The sequence below is a fragment of the Epinephelus moara genome, chromosome 6, assembly GCF_006386435.1.
Source record: "Epinephelus moara isolate mb chromosome 6, YSFRI_EMoa_1.0, whole genome shotgun sequence".
Taxonomy (NCBI): Eukaryota; Metazoa; Chordata; class Actinopteri; order Perciformes; family Serranidae; genus Epinephelus; species Epinephelus moara.
The window spans coordinates 43486724-43506723 of record NC_065511.1 but is presented as its reverse complement, the minus strand read 5'-3'; the positions used below and the strand labels follow the sequence as shown (position 1 = coordinate 43506723).

The 20000-nt window shown below is 43.2% G+C and overlaps 1 protein-coding gene across 3 annotated transcripts in view; it reads left to right on the top strand.

The window, feature by feature from the left end:
- bbs9 (Bardet-Biedl syndrome 9) overlaps nucleotides 1–20000 on the top strand; it is a 242450-nt gene that overhangs the window by 63339 nt on the left and 159111 nt on the right. For 2 of the 3 annotated variants that reach the window (XM_050046000.1, XM_050045999.1), the window contains exons 14-15: nucleotides 9395–9499; nucleotides 18334–18348. In XM_050046000.1, coding sequence (XP_049901957.1) covers nucleotides 9395–9499; nucleotides 18334–18348 — 120 coding nt within the window. The remainder of the gene's footprint in view (nucleotides 1–9394; nucleotides 9500–18333; nucleotides 18349–20000) is intronic. The other variant, XM_050046001.1, reaches the window with a different exon arrangement.

Genomic DNA, 20000 nt, shown 5'->3' with positions numbered 1-20000 from the left:
GGGCCAAACTAAAGTACACATCAAATACATTTTTCCCAAAGATGGTTTCTGTCATATCTGTCGATTTTATCACGCGGCTGTTTGTTTAAGTGTTCGTTTTCCTGATAAGTTTGGATTTAATTTGCTATTTAATGTTATAAAACGGGGATTTTACAACATGATTGACATGATTGCTCAGCCTGCTGCCTCAATTGACCTATGGCTAAGCCACGCCCCCTCCACTCACTCGGACAAACTATCAACATTCAGTGACCGGCGCTATGGCAGGTGTCACAGTACATGGCATTTCGCAGATCGATGATTTTTGGGGACATAACGATCAGATGTCATTGAGAAGTAACCAAAAGGGCCTAAACTACGCATTGGAGGGATATATTCATCATTTTATTGTTGATAAGGTCGATGAAAAGCTTAAATTACAAGCCAAAATTTACAGGTCACAGTGTACGCTTGTGAACCGCATCTGGTTGCCGTCACCATCAAAGACAACAAGTTAAAGTGCCACTGAAGTTAAGGTTTTTGGCTCAGAATATGAGAAAAGGATAACGGCCTTTTTACCATCTTTACCAAGAGTGTCTCTCCGTTAGTTTGGTGCTACAGTATTTACACTGAATCATTCAGCATAACGTTTGCCAACCTTTGTTATCTCTGCCATTACAGATAAGTTAATGAAGCTAAGCTCCAGAAGTTAACGTTAGCTTAACTAGAGCCCTTTGGACAACAGCTAACAATGATGTACGATCACCAAAGTACAAAACTAGAACAAAATAGGCTAATGAACTCCCAGCAAACAAGGTGACATGATGAACAACGCAGCTAGGAGCTAACGTTAGGCTAACTTTAGCTAACGTTAGCTAGAGATGTTAAAGATAACTTTATATTTCTTTCCAGCAAAGTGACAATATGTTGCCTCAAACACAATGTTGACTTACCTTAGAACAGATGTAGACATCATTGTTAATCTTATTCACGTTGAGTTGATGTTGTGGTCTAACGTTACCACACAACTTTATCCAAAGGAGACACTTTTCTCGGTTGAGATGTGGTTTAAAGTGTAAAAAATACACCTGGTCGCCCAGCCTCTCAGGATACCTTGTGTCAGAGTTGCATGTACCCCATGCACACCGTTTGACCATTTTTAAACTTCAAATCTCAGAAAAAGCTCATAAAACCGAACAAAACTGACTTTCTGTAATGCATTTCAATGGACGTCCAGGCAGAGAATGTCCCAGTGTATGGGAATGGCTATACGCACTGTGATTGGCTCATCGCGTTTGAGGGTGGGGCTCAGCCATAGGTCAATTCAGTCTCACTCCGAAGTTGTTGAATACCAACGCTTGGTCAGTGACTTCTGGTGTCAGACACTGGTGAAAAAGCTGTCGGTATGATTCATGGCGGTTTGCCCGGTGTCATTGGAGGGAACGCGGTGGGACAACAACGAAAGTTAAGGCGGTGGAAGTCCGAGCGGGGCGGGTGGGAGGGGTTGGTTTATGGGTCCAACAACACCTGAATTTAAATTTTCCAGATTAAAGCAAGCACAGCTACATATATACATAAATAAATGTGCTTCATTGTGAGTCCTTGCCGTGACTGTATCTGCTGCCTCGATGTGTTCAAACCTCAGAAAGAAGATTGCAGTATTTGTGGTATTTATATACAGTCCTCACTTCCCCTCCTGTTTCTCCTTCAACTTTTATTTGCCTTGATGTGATTTGATGACTCATTTGAACCTTTATTGTGTGTAAAATAAACAGAACCAAAGAAGAAGAACAGATACAAGTAGCTGTGACGGAGCAGCGGCTGTTTGGGGAAAATGTGGCTGTAATTTAGAGAAACACAGCAACACTAATAACAACAACACACCGCTGGTGTGACGACTCCCCGTCTGGTTCTCATCATCACTTTATCTCATGTACGCTGTCTCTGTCTCTGTCTCCCACCTGCTCATGTTCTCCCACTGCAACACTGATGCATCTGTACACACACACACACACACACACACACATAACTCTGTCTGGCAGGATTCATCTCCCTCGGAAAAGTTTGTTTTTGTCCTTTTACTACAGCTGCTGTGTGTGTGTGTGTGTGTGTGTGTGTGTGTGTCCCATGTGTCTCTGATTCTGTGGCTCAGTGCGCGTCCACACTGGTGTCCGTGTGTGTTTGTGACTGTGTGTTCATTGTGTTTGTCACAAAGTGTTTTACAGAAAACAAAGCACAATAAAAGTGGTGTGTGTGTGTGTGTGTGTGTGTGTGTGTGTGTGTGTGTGTGTGCACGTGCTGTTCAGTGTTGGTGGGGGGGATGAGGAGGAGGAGGAGGAGGAAGAGGAGGGGAGGTAGCGCCTTCTGACTTTTATTGTTATTCCAGTTTTTATTCGTCTCAGATGGCAGCTCGATCCCTCCTTCACCACACACTGCCTCCTTTGTTCTCCCTCTCTGTTTCCCACTCTCACTCTCTCTCTCTCCGTCTTTCTACCTTTCCCTCTCTCCATCCTCTCTCTGCTTCCTCTCTTTTATTTGTCATGCTCTCCCCTGACGTCTTTATTTCTTCCCTCTCTCGTTCCCCTCTGCTTCCTTCTCTTTCTTTTCCTCCTCCTCATCCCCTCTTTCCTCCTCTGCCTCTCTGTCTTGTTGCCTTACATCTTTTCTCTTCTCTCTGTTCTGGTCTGCAGCGTCTTCCTCTCCTTCATCACACTCAGGCACACTCATCGAACACACAGCATCATTTCACACGACAGACTCACACTGATTTCTCTGCTGTGTAAGTTTAGTGTCGAGCAGCAAACAGGAACTGATCACAATTCACTTTTTGATGCGTCAACCAAACATTTATTTTACCAGCCAACATAATGAACTGCCACTTTGTGTCACGTATACGTTTGTTTCAGCACATGCAGTGTGTTAACCGGTAGAACATTGAATACAAACTTAAAGAAGAGGCCAAATCATCTGAATGAACTGATCTGGGATAAAATGTTCATGTTTATGTTGCCAAACCATCATCGTCACCATCACATGGAGCTTTGACCAAAGTAAAGACACCAATGCTTCGTTTGAATTCGTGCTGGACATTTTATTTCTCTGAGTCGAGATCAGGTTTGTTGCATTTAAAGGCCTCGACACACCAAACCCACTTCAGAGAACCAGTGGTGACAAAGGCTCCTGGCCAACCATCACGTACGCTCTGCTCCTGCTGAGAGGACATAAGTCTCCACAGCAGCAGACGGCGGTCGTCTGTATTCATCATTGAAAAAGGGAAACAGGAAGAGCGTCTTGATGCTAGTTAGCCAGTTAGCACATGAACAACACAATCAGAGCATATTTACCGTGCGCCAGTGAACAATAACACAAACCATCAGGAAACGTTTCTGCTAAAGAGAAAAATAACCTGACCTCATGGAACAAGTTGGTTTGGTCTCACTCCCTCTGGACTGTAGCTCCTCCTTTACTCACTGACACTTCTCTTCTTGTGCGCTGAGAATCAGACAATCAGAGGAAGTTCATTCACCGATGGGCTCCAACGTCGCTGTCGCTGATTCAACATGCTTAACCGGCTAAAAAAACTAGCGCTAAAAAGAGTTAACGGTGCAGGACACACCGCATCAAAGATAGCAACAGACGCTCACCGATGGCTGACTGTCAGCTTGGTGTGTCAGGACCTTAACGACTGACCATCAACAGCAGCTCGACCTGATCCTGACCTGTAGAGGTCAAAGGTCAATGTTTAACACCACACTGATGGTCACTTCAGATTTCCCTGTTTACCTCTGAACGGGACAAGATGTGAGATTACGTGTGCAGGCCCACACACACACACAGACTCACACACACACACCTGAAGCAGTAGCACACCAGGAATGTCCAGATTTGTTTTTCTCTCAGTGTTTTACTTTTTATATTATTTGCACATGCCGAAGAAAGGTTTCACACACACAAGCACACACACACACACACACACACAAGCACACACACACACACACACACACACACACACACACACACACAAGCACACACATGCCCCTTTCCTGTCTCCTTGTGTGGTAGAGATCTTCATCTTCACCCCTCTCGACCTTTCACCTTTTCCAAACACTCAGTACTCACTTTAACCTGAGCTGTCAAGTACTATGACCTGAGGATAACTCCGGCCAGCACACACACACACACACACACACACACACACACACACACACAATTAAATTTTAACAAAAACACCAGCTCAGCTCCTTACACTCTTAAATGAAACTTGTATCTTTTTTACTTTCCTCACACCAAAATGACACGAGGAAAACGAGGGAAAAAATAAAAGAGGGATGAAAGTAGAAGGACTTGAACAGGTAGAAAAAAGGAGGCATGTGAGCGCTTACATAAGCGTGCACTTGCATCAAGACGACCCCTCTTATCTAACCTGTGCTCCTCAGAGCAGTGGTCGTGCACGTCCTCAGAGCTTAATGTTGTGTATCTGCAAGCTGCAGTGAAACACAGCAGCAAACTGAGCAACAAAATCACTGATTGAAAGTTTTTTGGGGACTTTTTGTCTTCATTATAGGACAGCTGGAGAGAGACAGGAAGTGGGGTGAGAGAATAGGATGACATGCAGCAAAGGGCCGCAGGCTGGAACTCAGCCTGTATGGGGCACACACTCTACCTGTTGAGCTACAGGTCACCCTGATGAAAATTTTTAAAGGGAAACTAACAGAGCGTGTCCACAATTACCACATTTTCTTTCAACAATCCCAAAATGAACCTCCTGTTAATACGTTAAGTCAGGGTTATGCAAAATACTAAATTCTCAAGAAGGATGTTTGGGTGTCGTACAGGAAGGATTCAGCCTCACCTGCCGCCTGGTGGATCGAGGATACTTTTTAATCCTCCAGCAACACACAAAGCACAACAGCAAAAACAGCTGCATGTGTAATCTTGTAATGTAGAGATGAGAGAAGGAGAAGGTCAAGAGAGGAAGAACATGATGGAGAGAAGAGGAGCAGCAGGAGAAAATGTAAAATGAGACAGAGGAGAGGTTTATAAAAGTGAAGCAGAGTTAGGTAGAAAAGGAGAACTTGGCTTCCTCCTTCTCTGTCGAGGAAACAGAGGGAGGAACGAGGGGATAAAGAAGGTGTAGAGGCAAAGAAAATGTGACTGAGCGTTAGAAAAACAGAACGGATGAGGGTGAGAAGAAAGCAGAGATGGAGAAAGGTCAGAGAGGAGGCAGCGAAGGAGGAGAGGTAGTGAAACGGGGATTTCGGTCTCCTTTGTGGAGCTTGTTTTTGTTGGCGCTGGTGTTAATGGGTTAATGTGCCTGAGAAGACTGGGACCAGTCTGAACAGCCTCACTGGGACGGACCTCCAGGTCGGACGCGTTACCTGGAACTCTCGGGTACGACGCCTGCAGCGGCTCCTGACCTGTTCAGATGTGCCTGAGTATAAGATGACAAGAGAGGATGAGGAGGAGGAGGAGGAGGAGGAGGGATCACTTTGTGTCTTCTTTGGTGTTGTTTGTTGGTCTTAATGGGCCTGGGAACACTTAAAGCACTTAAACCAGTCTGACCAGTTTGACCTCAGGGTCACTGAGGTTAAAAGCCTTCTGCTGACAGACAGGATGACAGGGAGGGAGAGGAGGGAGCAGAAAGAAGGAGAGGCAGTAAGGAAGCAAGAGAGGGTGAAAGAAAGGAGGCAAAGATGAGGAGAAGGAATGAAGAGGGAGGATGAGGTGGGGAGGAAAAGACTGAGGAGTAAAGGAGAGATGGAGCGATGTGAGTTCAGCTCATTAACTCCTGTTTGCTTCATATTTAACACACAGACATTTATTGTTGAACTGTTCCTTTAAGAGATCCTTATTAAACGTGGAGATCAGAAAATAAATATCTGACAGATTTATTGTCACATTTTGAAACTCTCAGTATTGATCTCACTGCAGACTCTAATGGTCATAGAGAAGAAAAGATGAAGAGGAGAGATTAATAAGTGAAGACTGAAGGAGAAGGGGAGAGAGAAAAAGGAGGGATGGACGCTAGAGAGGGGAGAGGAGTGTAGGAGAAGAGGAGAGGAGGTCATGGTGTCGGGGTGTCTGACGGAGTGTAGAGAAAGTCTCTGTCTGCTTCTTATCGTTAATCTTCTCCTCTGTCTGTCGGAGGGAGGTGTCCTCCTCTCTGCTTTCATCTCCTCTCATCCATCTCGTCTCCTCCCGCTCTGTCTATCTTCAACTCCAGAGGCCTCGACTCACCCTCGGCTGTGTGTGTGTGTGTGTGTGTGTGTGTGTGTGTGTGTGTGTGTGTGTGTGGTGAAGGTCAGGGAGGTTTATTTAAATTAATATGTGTAGAAAAACACAATGTTATACAGTCAGAAATAAACGGTTTCAAACACACACACACTTCTCACTTTCATTTATCACACACACTTTTTCCATTAGGACACACACACACACACACACACATACTTCGGGTTTAGTCACCTGTAACAGGCCGAGCTCAGGAACATCACGCCCCATTACACCACCACACCGCCCTGTGTGTGTGTGTGTGTGTGTGTGTGTGTGTGTGTGTGTGTGTGTGTGTGTGTGTGTGTGTGTGCATGAGGCCATTAGCTGTAATATATCCTTTCCTCTCTGTCTGTATTTGATCCCTGCTTTTCCTCTGCGGCTTGTTTGCTCTCTGTCTCTCTCTCTCTGTTGGTTTTGGGGTATTTGAAGGGAAGCTACAAGTCATCGCCCCTCTCTCTCTCAGGCTGCACAGAATGTCACTGTTCTGTGTGTGCGTGCGTGCGTGCGTGCGTGCGTGCGTGCGTGCGTGTGTGCGCGCGCGTGTGTGTGTGAGCACTTGGANCACAGAATGTCACTGTTCTGTGTGTGCGTGCGTGCGTGCGTGCGTGCGTGTGTGCGCGCGCGTGTGTGTGTGAGCACTTGGATGAGAGTTAAAGTTCTGGTTACTGTTGTTAATCCTCTGTCCTCACCTTGCCTGGAGATGTTTAGCGTGTGTGTGTGTGTGTGTGTGTGTGTGTGTGTGTACATTAAGGGGTCTGGTTAGTTTTGGGTTCGCCGTTTCCTGCCGTGTCCACACCTCCAGAATGCTGACTCTTTAAGTTTGCGTGTGTGTTTCGCTGGCTGCCCCGTTTCCTTATCCATCGTTCAACGTCTTTCTCTAAAGAGAACCAGAGTCAAACTGGACCGTCTGTTCTCAGAGTCAACGACATTCACATTTGAAACAACACAAATGACTTAAAGGGGAACTCCACAGATTTATAATGTGTGTCTGTACAGTTACAGTGAGGAGACAGAGGACGGAACGAGTCATCGAAATTGAAGCAGCAGAGGGCAAAATCCTGACTTTTAGTCCCTAATCAGAACAGTAGATCCTACACTTCCCATAATGCAACTCCACTGTGTTTCATTAGACCATCCCTGCCTCCTAAATACCTTTTAAACAAACTAAACAGTTTGTAACACAGCTTTTCTTCAGTTCAGACCAGAATCAGAGTTCACTTTAACATCAAGATACAAGAAACCCTTTCCCATTTCTCTCATTTTGTGCCCCCTCGTCTCCTCCGTCCTCGCTTGTGACCTGTAAACCGATATCAGTGCTTCACCTTGAAGGATGTCGTCATTCCTAAAATTTAATAGACATCAGGGATGCGTGATATTGGATTTGTTGCCAATATGTAACAACTCATTTGACCGATAACTGATATCAGTATATCCACCTTTTCCCCACCTAATGTTGTGTGATCATCAAGTCTGTTCTGTAGTGGAATTAACATCATATTATACATACAGACTCTTATCATGACGGACATGAAATACTGTTCAGTGTCTGTAATATTAATTCATTGTGCAAAATAAGAAGAAGCATGTTGGCTGATTCAGAGAGTTCATTTTAAAGCCATTATCGGCCCAAACCGAGGACGAACGATGACCCCGAGGCAACGTATCTTCTTAAGTTTAAAGCCTGTCATCTTGACTCCTCTCTCCTTGCATCTCTTCCTTGGCCTCCTCCACTTGACACTAGGGCTGCAAGTAACCATTATTTTCATTGTCGACTAATCTGTCGATTATTTCTTCGATTAGTCGACTAATCATTTTATCGAAAAATGTGTTAAAATGTTGAAAAATGTCGGTCTGTCTCTCCCAAACCCCAAAATGATGTCATCTAATGTCTTGTTTCGTACTCACGCCAAAGGGTTTTAGTTCACCCTCACGGGAGAGTGTGTAAAGCTGCCAATAATTGAATGTAACAAGCTGTGATAAGAGTATTTTGGGTACTTTTATAGTACTTCTCTGTGAAAAATGACTCAAACCGATTAGCCAACTACTAAAATAGTCACCGATTATTTTAATAGTCGATTAGTCATTGATTAGTCGACTAATCGTTGCAGCCCTACTTGACACTCCTGTGGACAGGACTAAGATGTGAGGAGAGGATGAGAATGTTCCACCTGGGAAATGAGAAAGGCCTTTTTAATGTGCTGCGGTGTACGGCTGCATAACATTGTGACAGTGAGAAAAACATTTTATAAAAAGCAGTTGTAAAAATCAAGAAACATAAATATAGAATAATATTAGAATGGAGATTTATATTTTTACTTTTCAGAGGGTCACAAAAACCTTTATTTGACTATTTTCACAGGAAGTGCAGCACTGTACAGGACTATATATGTAGTACTGGGGAAGAACTAAACCTTGTGGTACTTAAAATTCAACAGCGATTGTACTTATTAAATTCCAGTTTTGGAACATCACCTCACTAAACAAGTTCTCGTCTGGTTCACTTCATTTTTCTGGGCAGGACTGAATTATTTAATGGTGTGATATTTTTGTTTAATATTTTTTCAGCAGCTTTTGACATCATTTATCCAATGACAGGCACTGGTGTACTGTTTTCCTCTGACTAATAACAACTGACATTTTTTTAGACCTCTTATTCTACAAAGTTCTTTTTCAGATCAAGAATTTCAGCCAAAGTTTTCAAATGTTAAACAGCTGTGCAAAATAAATAAATAAGTAAAATACAAAATGCTAAATTACATTCTAAAATAGAAACAACAGAAAATGATGAAGAAAAAAAATAAAGGAGATGATAAATCTGAGCAAGTTTTTGATGCTCTGTGTTACCCTGGTGATTGAGGGGTTAAAATACTGATCATGTGCTACAACATCTCATGAGCTACACACACACACACACATATATATCTACATATGTATATATGAATTTTAATGGCTGTAAATGCTGTAGCTGCTGATACTAATTCCTCTATTTCTGGAATTCATTTCACTTTTCAGAGAAATCTGTGAAGGAAACCTTCAGTGAGGGATTACGCTGAGTGACATAAGCCTCTAGACAGGATGTGATGTAAAGAATCTCTGCTTCCATGTTAATGTGGACGTATCTTTGCTCTCTCTCTCTCCTCAGGTGTTGGTTCCTCCACAGTTGTGGCGTTTTCGGCTTTCCTCAACGGCCGCTACCCCGCCGCTGACCTGACCGGAGACGTCACCGTGTCCTACAGCTCGCCCACAGGTAGACACACACACACACACACACACACACACACACACACACACACACACACAAATTTCCTGTTGGTTTCTGTGTGTGCTCGTTAAGTTCCAATCAAAACTTTTAAAATCATTTTCACTGATGGGTTTTCCAGAAACACTGGTGGTGATGAGTTTCTGTTTGACACAGAGTCAGTCAATCAAACTTTGCTCTGAACTTGTTTGACTGTTGTTCGAACAGCAGGGTTTGTACGATCATTAAAAACCTGGAAAAGTCATTGAATTTGAAATTTTTCCAGGCCTGGAAAAGTTTCGGAAAAATGTATAAACCCAGAAAGTATTGGAGAAGTCGTGGAAATTTCCTTCATTAACACCTGTGTAACAGAGTATATAGACTGTGTATGGACAGATCAGTCACGTCACTGATGTCATGTTGTTTGTGGTTTAACGTCAGACTCCGACCTGAGTTGCAGCTTCTACTGAGTCCAGATGTAAATTCACGTGATGTCAGAAAAGTGCAGATTTATTTATGTCTGGCTTCACTTGGTTAAGTACAAGGTAGGCTTGAGAAAGACCAGGAGTCAGGATGGACAAAACGTGGACTGTGTAGTTTAACTTTCAACATTTCGAACATGGGAGAGACGGTACTAGCTAGCCATGCCAAAGGAGCTAACATTAAGCACCAAGCTGCTGCACAAAGAAATTAACTTCTGTTACTGGTGTGAGCCCTAACTGTGGGCGCTACATGTGGCTAATTTTAACAAAGATTATTTCAACACGTCATGTGAAAACATAAGCCAGCTTTTTCAGGTCACATCACACGGCACTTCAGCATATCTGATTAATAAGTTGTAAAACTGCAGTGACACTCAACATGATTTACAGTGACAGTGTTCAAAGCTGACAGATATCTAGAATCCAAAACAAGTCTTGAAAAAGGATCTTTCTTTAACAATATTAATATGAATGCAGTCTGAAGTGTAACATCAGATCCAGTGTTCTGTAAAGGCGCTGAACACCAGCTGCTAACAGAGCACTGACTTGACGTAAGGACATCTGGGCTCCTTCCAGACAAGCCCAGTTCATCCCCCTGCTCCCTCCAGGCGTCTGTTTCCAGGCCCTGCAATATTTCTGGAAGATATTACTTTCCCCTGCAAACCAACAAAACCACTCTTTATTTCAAATGTCACAGACGTCCTTTTTTAAAAATACTGATTTCAGCGTTGGTTCAAAAAACAGCTCATGAAAAAAAAATCTGTGTTTTCATGCTATTGTTTCCTTTGGATTACATTTGCTTTGGCAGGCGTCAGCTGGTGGAACAGTTCCCCTCCCCAGAAGCACATTTAATGTGAAATGTCTGGAAATGTTGGGAAGTGTTTCTTTTTTGTTGAGCTTTATTGTGATGCTAAAAATAGCTGAGAATAAGGAGCATTTCAATGGGCCTTGGAAGCCAAGCAGCTGGGGTGGAGCGCAGTGTGTAGGGGGCAGATCTCGTGTTTTGGAAGGGACCTGTTGGACTGGAGGTAGAAATTGGAAGAGGTTTATTAAAAGTTGGAGGAAGAAGAGGCACGCAAGGGTGGAAACAAGAGAGCAGAGGTGAAGTTGGACGAAGGGAAGGAGGTGAATTATGAGTGGGTGGAGAAGAGGAAAGGGAGGAGAGAAAGGAGCAAAGCTATTTTAGGGGTCCAACATTCACCGTGTCGACATGCACACTTATATCTCGCTGTTTTTGAATTTGATACGGATCCTGTAAACAGCATATTTAATTTGGATATTTGGATTGATGCCTTGTTCTGAACGTAGCATATTCTGATTAATACGTGTGGAATATGCCAAAATATTTCAGGTTTTAGTGAGCAGCCTTTGGACGTGTATGTGGCACATTCCAACACAGTGTCACCCCCAACTTGTCAAACACACATGCTTGGACACCGACGCACCGAGGCACCCTTTGTGCCTGGTTCAGACTTCCCAACATGCCAATTTTGCAACCAGACCTTGACGTGTATTTATTAGCATCTACTAGCATTGCTGTGCTGATCAGTGCATCATTTCATGCTGCATTTCTATTGGTTGGTTAGTAAATGTAGGTGGTAACAGCAGTCACACAGTGAGACGGTCATCCTACATCGCAAGACTGTGACAACGGCCATCCTTGAATGCGGCTGGAATAAAATAATTGGCTCATCTGACTCAAATCAGTCTTCATTTGAATGATCCGATATAGGCTCATAAAATCTGAGATCGATCTTTTAATGTACACTTTTTCCCACTGTTGTGTGAAGCTTTAATCCTGTTAATCTTGCCTGGTAATAAACGACTCTGCTGCTAAATTATTAGCGACGGTAGTCTTGAGAAGCTCCGATGTTAGCGGTTCTTTTATCTGTAACTGTTAGCTTACTATTTTTATAATTTGGTGTAATTCATTATCGTGCTGCAGCAGCCTGTCCTCCTGCGGTCTGAGTGGAGAGATCCTGCGGTGGAGACAGAGAAGTGAAGATAACTTGAGCTGACGACAGCTACGTTTATTACTGTGAGTGCACCGGCCATCCTTCAACCTCTCACTGTGCGACGTAGGAACACTGTTGTAGAGCCACGACCAAAGATATCTCCACGTTTCTTTCACATTGGTCATCTTTCGTCTCGGTCAGCCCAAAATCACACAGTGTGTACGGGGCTTTAGACCTGATGTTCTTGTTTATCTCAGAGGTGTTGGACATGTTTATTTCTCATGTTGACTGTCGAATGTCGCAGCAAAAGAAAAAATAATTGCAGCTGTGATAACTTCCTTTCTGAGTGTTACAAACTGTTTCTGACTCAGACGGGACTTCCTGGGTCATATTTCATGTCTCACCTTAAACAAACGCCCCTGTGCTGTTTTAACACAGGCCTGTTGTCGGTGTGAGTCCTCACTGACACACTCTGCAGAGGTTTAACCATCATGTGGCATCTTATCTGCTCTAAACTGTGGTGGTGAACTGCAAAGTGGTCTTCTTAAGAGCATGGTCTTGGATGAGTGTGTGTGTGTGTGTGTGTGTGTGTGTGTGTGTGTGTGTGTGTGTGTGTGTGTGTTCCTGCAGTGTTAATCTGCATTAATGCCTTGTCTCCTCTCATCCTCTAAATGCTCTCCTGGTATGGGAGGAATGCATCACTTTGTCTCTATCTCTTTCTCTCTGCTCTCCCACCCTGAGGGTGATGATTACGCCTGAACGCCACCCGCCCCTCGTAACACCACCCACCCACCCGGTGGCTACTGCGCCCGTCTTTAAGCCCTACAAAGGCTTTGACATTTAAGAAGGCTGTTGACTCCTTAAGCCCTTCAAAGGAGGCTCGTCTGTGACTGTGGTCGTTACAATCTAGAAAGAATTTCATTAGTGCCCCTGTGTGATTTTCCTAACACCCTGACAATGAGCTTTACACAAACACACTTCAGAGGGATCAAGTGGTCAACTTGGCATTTACAGTAGATTGTGCACTCACACACACAATGGGCATTTTCATCCGAGCTGTGAGAGATAAGTTGCGACTGTGCGGATAATTTCCATAAAACACGGCCAGCCATGATTCATTGGTTGCTAAGCCAGTTCATGTGGAAACCCAGGGAGCTCGTTGGCAGTCTGTATTGTTTTCTCCTGTTTTATTGAGCCTGCCAGAGTGACCAACATCTCCATATGCTGGTGTCTCCAGGAGGCTGCACTCGTTCTGTTTGCTCCTTCCTTGTTAACGACCAGAACTGTAATCCATTTGCAGGGAACTTTGTAGGCTGGCTGAGGTTGTTGCTGCCAATCAGATGGTGTTCTCAGCCCTGTTTGTTTGTTTGTTTGTACTGTATAAGCCACATTTAGTAACAGATTTGGTGCAGAGTTAGGCCAACGAACAAGTGAATCTATTTAAGTGCTAACTTTTTAACAGGATTTAATTTGAGGTTTTTTTATAATGAGCTGCTGGATGAATAAAATCTGGCACAGATACAGCAGCGCTGAAGAATTAATCAAATTTTAATCACAATTATGATTTTGGCTTCCTGCAAATGAATGAACATGATCGGCTGTGATATTGACATTTAAAATAGGAAACTCTGCTGCACATTAGATTAAGCACTTTCTGAACAGCCAGCCTCCACTTTGGGGAGCTGAACGCTACACATGCACCCTGCAGCTGCAGCAGCCTGTGAATAACTTTCCTTAATATTCTGACTGCAGACGGGATAAACGAAAATCATCCATCCATCAGTCATCATCTGTTGTTTTGAAGTATTTTGCATGTAGGGGTGAACAGTTTATTTGCACAGAGTGCATGAGAATTGAGTCTGTGCGACAAAGTAACACAACTAACTTGTTAAACCACCTGAACAAACACCACAATCTGCAGCATGACGAACACTCGAAGGCTGAGAAGAATAACGACCCAAACTTTACCTCACTGAATCCCCGTCCTGGTTCAGCCTCAGCTCACACATCCGTAACAGCGCTACTGTACAGTGCATCATGGTGCTGTGACCGCTGTTTAAAAATGTATACAGTGGCAGAGACACATTTACAGGAGATGCACTGAATTCAGATACATAAGAACACAGCACAAGATGAAAATGAAGTCAGCACAATTTTGGATGACAAGTTTTGGGACAGTTTTATTTCCAGTTGTTTCTCGGAGATGCGCTGAACACAGGTGAAGAAGAATGTTATTTTCTCACACTGGTCCTTTAAACGGTCTCACAACTCCGTCACCCTGTGGCCTGTACTCATAGAGAGTCCAACAGATGTGGGGGGTTGAAAAATTTGAAAAACAATAAGTTCACAAAAGGAGTCTAAAAATATCCTGGAGGGATTTTTTTTTAAAGCTAAGATATTTCTAAGAATCTTAAAAAAAAACAGTTTGGTGTTTCTGTATTTAATTAAACACAAGAACACCTTCTCATCTGTCTCAGTTATTATTGATAGAATAAAAGCTTCAGTCATGAAACACTCAACTGATTTTTTTTATTTGACCACAGCAGCTAATGGATCCAGAATTTCGCTGGTTTCAGCCGCTCTCATTTCTGCGCCGTTACAGACGATTTTAGAACAGGAAAGACTGATTGAACAGCGGCTGGCAGCAGGCCAGGAGCGGCTACTGTGTGTGTGTGTGTGTGTGTGTGTGTGTGTGTGTGTGTGTGTGTGTGTGTGTGTGTGTGTGTGTGTGTGTGTGTGTGAGGGCCTCCTTGCTCCATTTGACATGTCCTTTACGTTTAACTCCAGCTTTCACTCAGCAGTGATGCTTTTAGTTCTTTCTCTCTTTTCCTCTTTGTGTTGTTCTTTCTCTTTTTTCCTCATTTTCTCCACCAGTTCTGCTTTTCTGTCTTTTCCTTGGCGGTGCAGAGCGGTGAGAGGAGGTCGAGACGGAGTAACGACAGGAGTTAATGTGTGTTTTAGGATTAGATGATACTGCTGAATATGAACATATTTAGAGAATTTGTAGGCACAGTTGTTACGACCCGGCTCGTACAGGGAGAGGGGACGACACATTGCACCAGATGTTTTGAGAATAAAGTTATTTATTAAAAAAGCGGGTTAAGGATTGTTCTTACAATCAAAAGTAAGGCAACCTACAACAGAAAAGGGGTTTAGTGTTGCTGTAGCCCACAGGAAGTGAGGATTAGAATATATGACCTTCACATAATCCGTTCCAAATTAATCTATATTTTTTAAGTCATTACTAAAAGTGTGTGTCATATAAAAACTAAAGTGATGGTCAAAGTTGTCACAGTGAAATTTAAGGTGTGCTGATGGATTCACGTCATCAACTCATGCATTGAGTAACATTACAAGTTAACGTTCCACCTTAAAAGTTGATCTGTGTGCTAGGTACCCCAACAGAGGGGGGACCAAACATGGGGACGGTTTTTAGGTTCATCAAATTAGAAATATCTGAATATTTCAGTAAAAGTCAGAGTTGTGACGGAGAGACAGACTGAGGCCGAGTTATTACAGGAAGGAGCCGCTGCAGTGAGGAAGTGTGACTTTCATCAGCTTTAATAACATATGAACTTTCTGACTCAGCACCTTCGAGCCTTTTCATTGGCCTGCAACCTGCCATCTGCTTCTCATTCACCTTCACAGGAAATCCTCTTCGACCAATCAAATCAGAGCATAATCTGCCAGACTTCTATTGCAGTGGCGTAAAGGTTAGAGAAGCAGGAGGCCGACTGTTTAAATCCCAGAGCAGCTGGGAAACCTGGCAGAGAGGAGCACGGATAAAAGATGCTCTCCCTTCCAAAAAAAAAAAAAAAAAGTTTCACAACCTTAGTTTGATTCTCACAGCTCAGAGTTACTGTTCTGCCCTTTTTGGATGTTCCTGCTTATTTTGGCAGGTCGCTAACAATCCTCCAAAATAGGAGACAAAAGAGGAGATTAATTGATGCCTTATACATGACGGGTTTCTCTTAAATCTGCACACACACAAAAATCTTCCTCAGAGATCTAGTATTTCCAAACGCTTTGTCCAAGCGCAGCAGGACTGATACCAGCACATGTGACTGTCAGCCTGTCAGCTTGAGCTTTATATATAATGTGATTCTTCTATAGACGGTCTGACAAAAGAAAAGCAATGAAACATCTCGTGTGGTCAAAAAAAGATTAAATAACTTACACAGTTCTGAAAAGTAGAATTACCACAAGGCAGAGAAGACGCATACTAACAGTGGGCTGTAACAGGGATGTCAGTCTTGGTTGATTTGCTTTCGATGGGCCGATACCCGTTAACTGGTCACTAACTGGTTATTTTTTAAGGGAAAGAAAGACCTGAGAAACAAGCGGTTTTGTCTTTTAGTCTGACACTCCTTTGACTCAGCTTTTGTGCCACATGTCAAAGCACCATCCGTTCAGAGTTGGCAAAATTCGAATGTTTTGTGATGTTGTAATTTTCTGTTCACGTTGTTGACAGACAGACGGCTAGCTGCATTAACATGTGGAAACCATGGACTGTATTTAAAGATGAGGATGTATCTGCACTTACGGTCGCTGCCATCTTGCTCTAGTGATGTCATTTGTAGCCAGAGTCTGTGTGTTAGCGATCTCCAGTCATGATCTCCAGTCACTGATCGTGAGCACACCGTTCGACGCTCACAGCTGCCCATCATGAAACTTCCTTATTTTCTTTTTCTTTTCTTTTTTTACATCATATAACTAATTAAAACCAAACTCATCAGAAAAACAAGCAGTTGAACGTCAGCGTGATAAGACGTACCTAAAATGACATAAACCATCTTTGGGAAAATTTATTTGACATGTATTAAGTTTATAGTTTGGCTCATGTCCCATCTGCCAACATGGAGGGGCGGGGTTTATGTACTGCAGCCAGACACCTGAGGGCAATCCAGATGCTTTAGCTTCTCCTCAGGGGAGCTGTCACGTCGTCCATAGAGCCCACCCTCTGTTCTTCACTGTTTCCTCAGCTGTTCTGCACTGCACACCACCTGGGTCAGGTGACAGCTATCGTTAACTGCTTTGCAGCACTGCTTATTCAACAGTTACAGCTGGTTACACTGTCTCAGCGGTGGAAGAAGTTGCTGTGGAAACATTGTGCCCACCCTGCGGTCGTACAGATGAGGGATGTCAGCTGTTAACCGTTCATCTGTTACCTGTCTAGAATATTTTTGACTGGTTACACGTGTTGGTCTGTGGGTTAATTTTGCTGCTCTTCAGTTAACTCTTCAGTGCACTGTGCACCACCTGGGTCTGGTGGGAGCTCTTTAAAAGTGCCACTCATTTGGTGATTACTGCTGTTAATGCCATCCTGACCAAACAAGGTCGCTGTGGAAAGATTGTGCCCAAGGTCAAGTCTCCCCTCAGCTCGCTGCAGGGAGTAAACTGCTCAAATTTGAGCCGTAAACTTCCTTTTGCATTTTTGACTATGTTATTGTGACCTCTGTTCCCACAGTTAGCAGTGTCAGTGGTGCTTAGTCAACAATGCTTAAAGGCTTCTGCAGCTCAAAATGAAGCCTCCCAATCACGAGGTGAGGTGGGTGGAGACGAGAGGGTGGGCACATGTTTCCACAGCGACACTGTTGGGTCAGGGATGGCACTAACAGCAGTAATCACCAAATGAGTGGCGCTGCTAGTGAACTCTCGACAGACCCTGATGGTGTGCAGCGCCGTAAACTGAAGAGCAGCCGTAAACTTGCAGACCAACATGTGTCAGCGGTCAAAGATATTCTCAGCAGGTTCATTTACCATTTACCATGTTGATGGGATGACATTTTATCCAACTTTTAGGTGAAAGGTGAAATTATTTACTCTAAATGTCAGCTGTAAATGTCTGTTGCTTACAGGGGCTCCTTTATCTTTGGCCCTGCATGCCTTAGTTTTGCACACACAGTTTTTCGTCGTCTGTTCGCTGTTGACTGAAGGTGTCTTCTTCTCTTCTTTTAAACTCTGATGGTTGTATAAGCCCAAATGTCTCTTTCTCCAGATTTCATCAGACCAGTTTTCATACTAACCCCTCGATGAGCAGATGTTTAATTTTGGATTTGGACATCTTATCATACTCAGGATCGTTCTGGCTCAGTCAGGAGGGCCGCGCTCTCCTCCAGCGGTACTTTCCGAGTGTGTGGGAAGGCGAACGAAGCACACCCAGAGTGTGTTTCAACTTTGTGTAAATCCATATGTAGAGAGAAAAGGAGGAGGTTGTCACAGGGAATCCCCTCCACTTCCAACAGTAGAGTCCAGTTCTCCCAGTGCTGCTTCGTTACTGGTCTGCACTGAAGAAAACTAGACAAAATATAGTGATAAAAAAGTCTTTCATCTTCTGTTTCTGTCTCTGTGATCTGTCTGAACTTTATGTTTTAACCTTTAACTCTTCTCCTCTTCCTCTCTGCAGAGCTGAATCCCAAAGGTAAGAATTGGTCTGTAGGAATAGAAAATAATAGAGTAGAGTGAGTAGAAGCACACACACACACACACACACACACACACTTTATTAAAAACACAAACATGCACTGTAGACGTATACATATACACATCTGCAGTATTTTGGGACACAGTTTAATATCCTCTTACACACAGAAACACACACATAATCAAAACTACAGTGTCTGCATTCCAACACACACACACACACACACACACACACACACACACACTGCTGTATATACAGGAAGAGACTGCTGCCTACTGTTTATGTTCCTGTAACGTGATACTTGGCAAGACTCTGTACACACACACACACATGCAGACGCTTGTACACACATACACACTTCCTCACTGTATGGAATAAGTAAATATCCATTTATATCCTTTTATAATCTCTGCAGTTTACACAGAAACATCATCTGTTTCACATACACACACACGGAGGCACACTGACACACACACTGACACACACACACACACACACACATACATACACGCACCTATTTGAGTTGTAGTGTTCCTCGTCGTCAGCCAGTGTTTGTTTTAGTGCGTCTGAGTTTGTGTGCTTTGATACAGAATAGGATGTCCTGTAATCTATAGTGGGCTTAGAGGCCCTACAGTAGTACACACACACACACACACACACACACACACACACGTACAGCAGTGTATTTTTTTCCTCCCACTCTTGTCTGCAAATTGTGTTCATATGCAGCTATTCTGCATCAGCCAAACAGATTGTTGGCGACACGTACACCACCAAAATTAAAGGTTTTTAATCTGTGTGTCAGAAAGAAGGAAAAGACTTAAGGTCATTAAAAAAACACAACAGTTCTCACACTTATTTATAATGGTATGCACATGTATAAACTCACACTGCTACATCAGACACACAATAAGATAACTGTTCTAATGTGAACTGAACTGAACTGAACGGCTTGGAGGAAACGAGACTAAAGTGTTTCATGCAGTTCATTCTCATTGACGTAGATGTTGGGTCAGTCATTAGAGAGTCATTCTGGTCAGACAAACATGGTTCAAACCCACCAAAGTTTATTTTAAATTCAGTATTTTAAACCGGCAGGTTTTTACAACGTTGCAGAACAGCCCGTTGCAAGTAGGTGCCTGTTTTCAACTCGTCTCGTCGCAAATCTTTGGACTGAACTGGGCTTAAAAGTTAACAGTTGCAATAGTGAATGTGCACTTTCAAACACACTGTTGCCTGTGTTTGTTGTTTGTTCATTGTTGGCTCAAACTGTTGTCTTTGGTTCAAGCAGTCACCACATCACAGCACTGAAAATGGCATCTAATAGCTTTTCATTGTTTTGAATCATTGATATTCTATTTGTCTTTAAAAATATTCATTTTGGAAACTTGTCAGCGCTACAGAGCTGTTGATGTTTGGTGAAGTCGAGGAAAAGATTTCAGTTATTACATAATAGAAATGTCAGATTACTAAAATGTTGTAAGACAGAGATTAGTGTCAAAGGAATTATCCACAGTCCACACCTGGACTCTCAGTGACTCTCAGTGACTCTCAGTGACTCTCTCTGACTCTCAGTGACTCTCTCTGACTCTCAGTGACTCTCTGACTCTCAGTGACTCTCTCTGACTCTCAGTGACTCTCTCTGACTC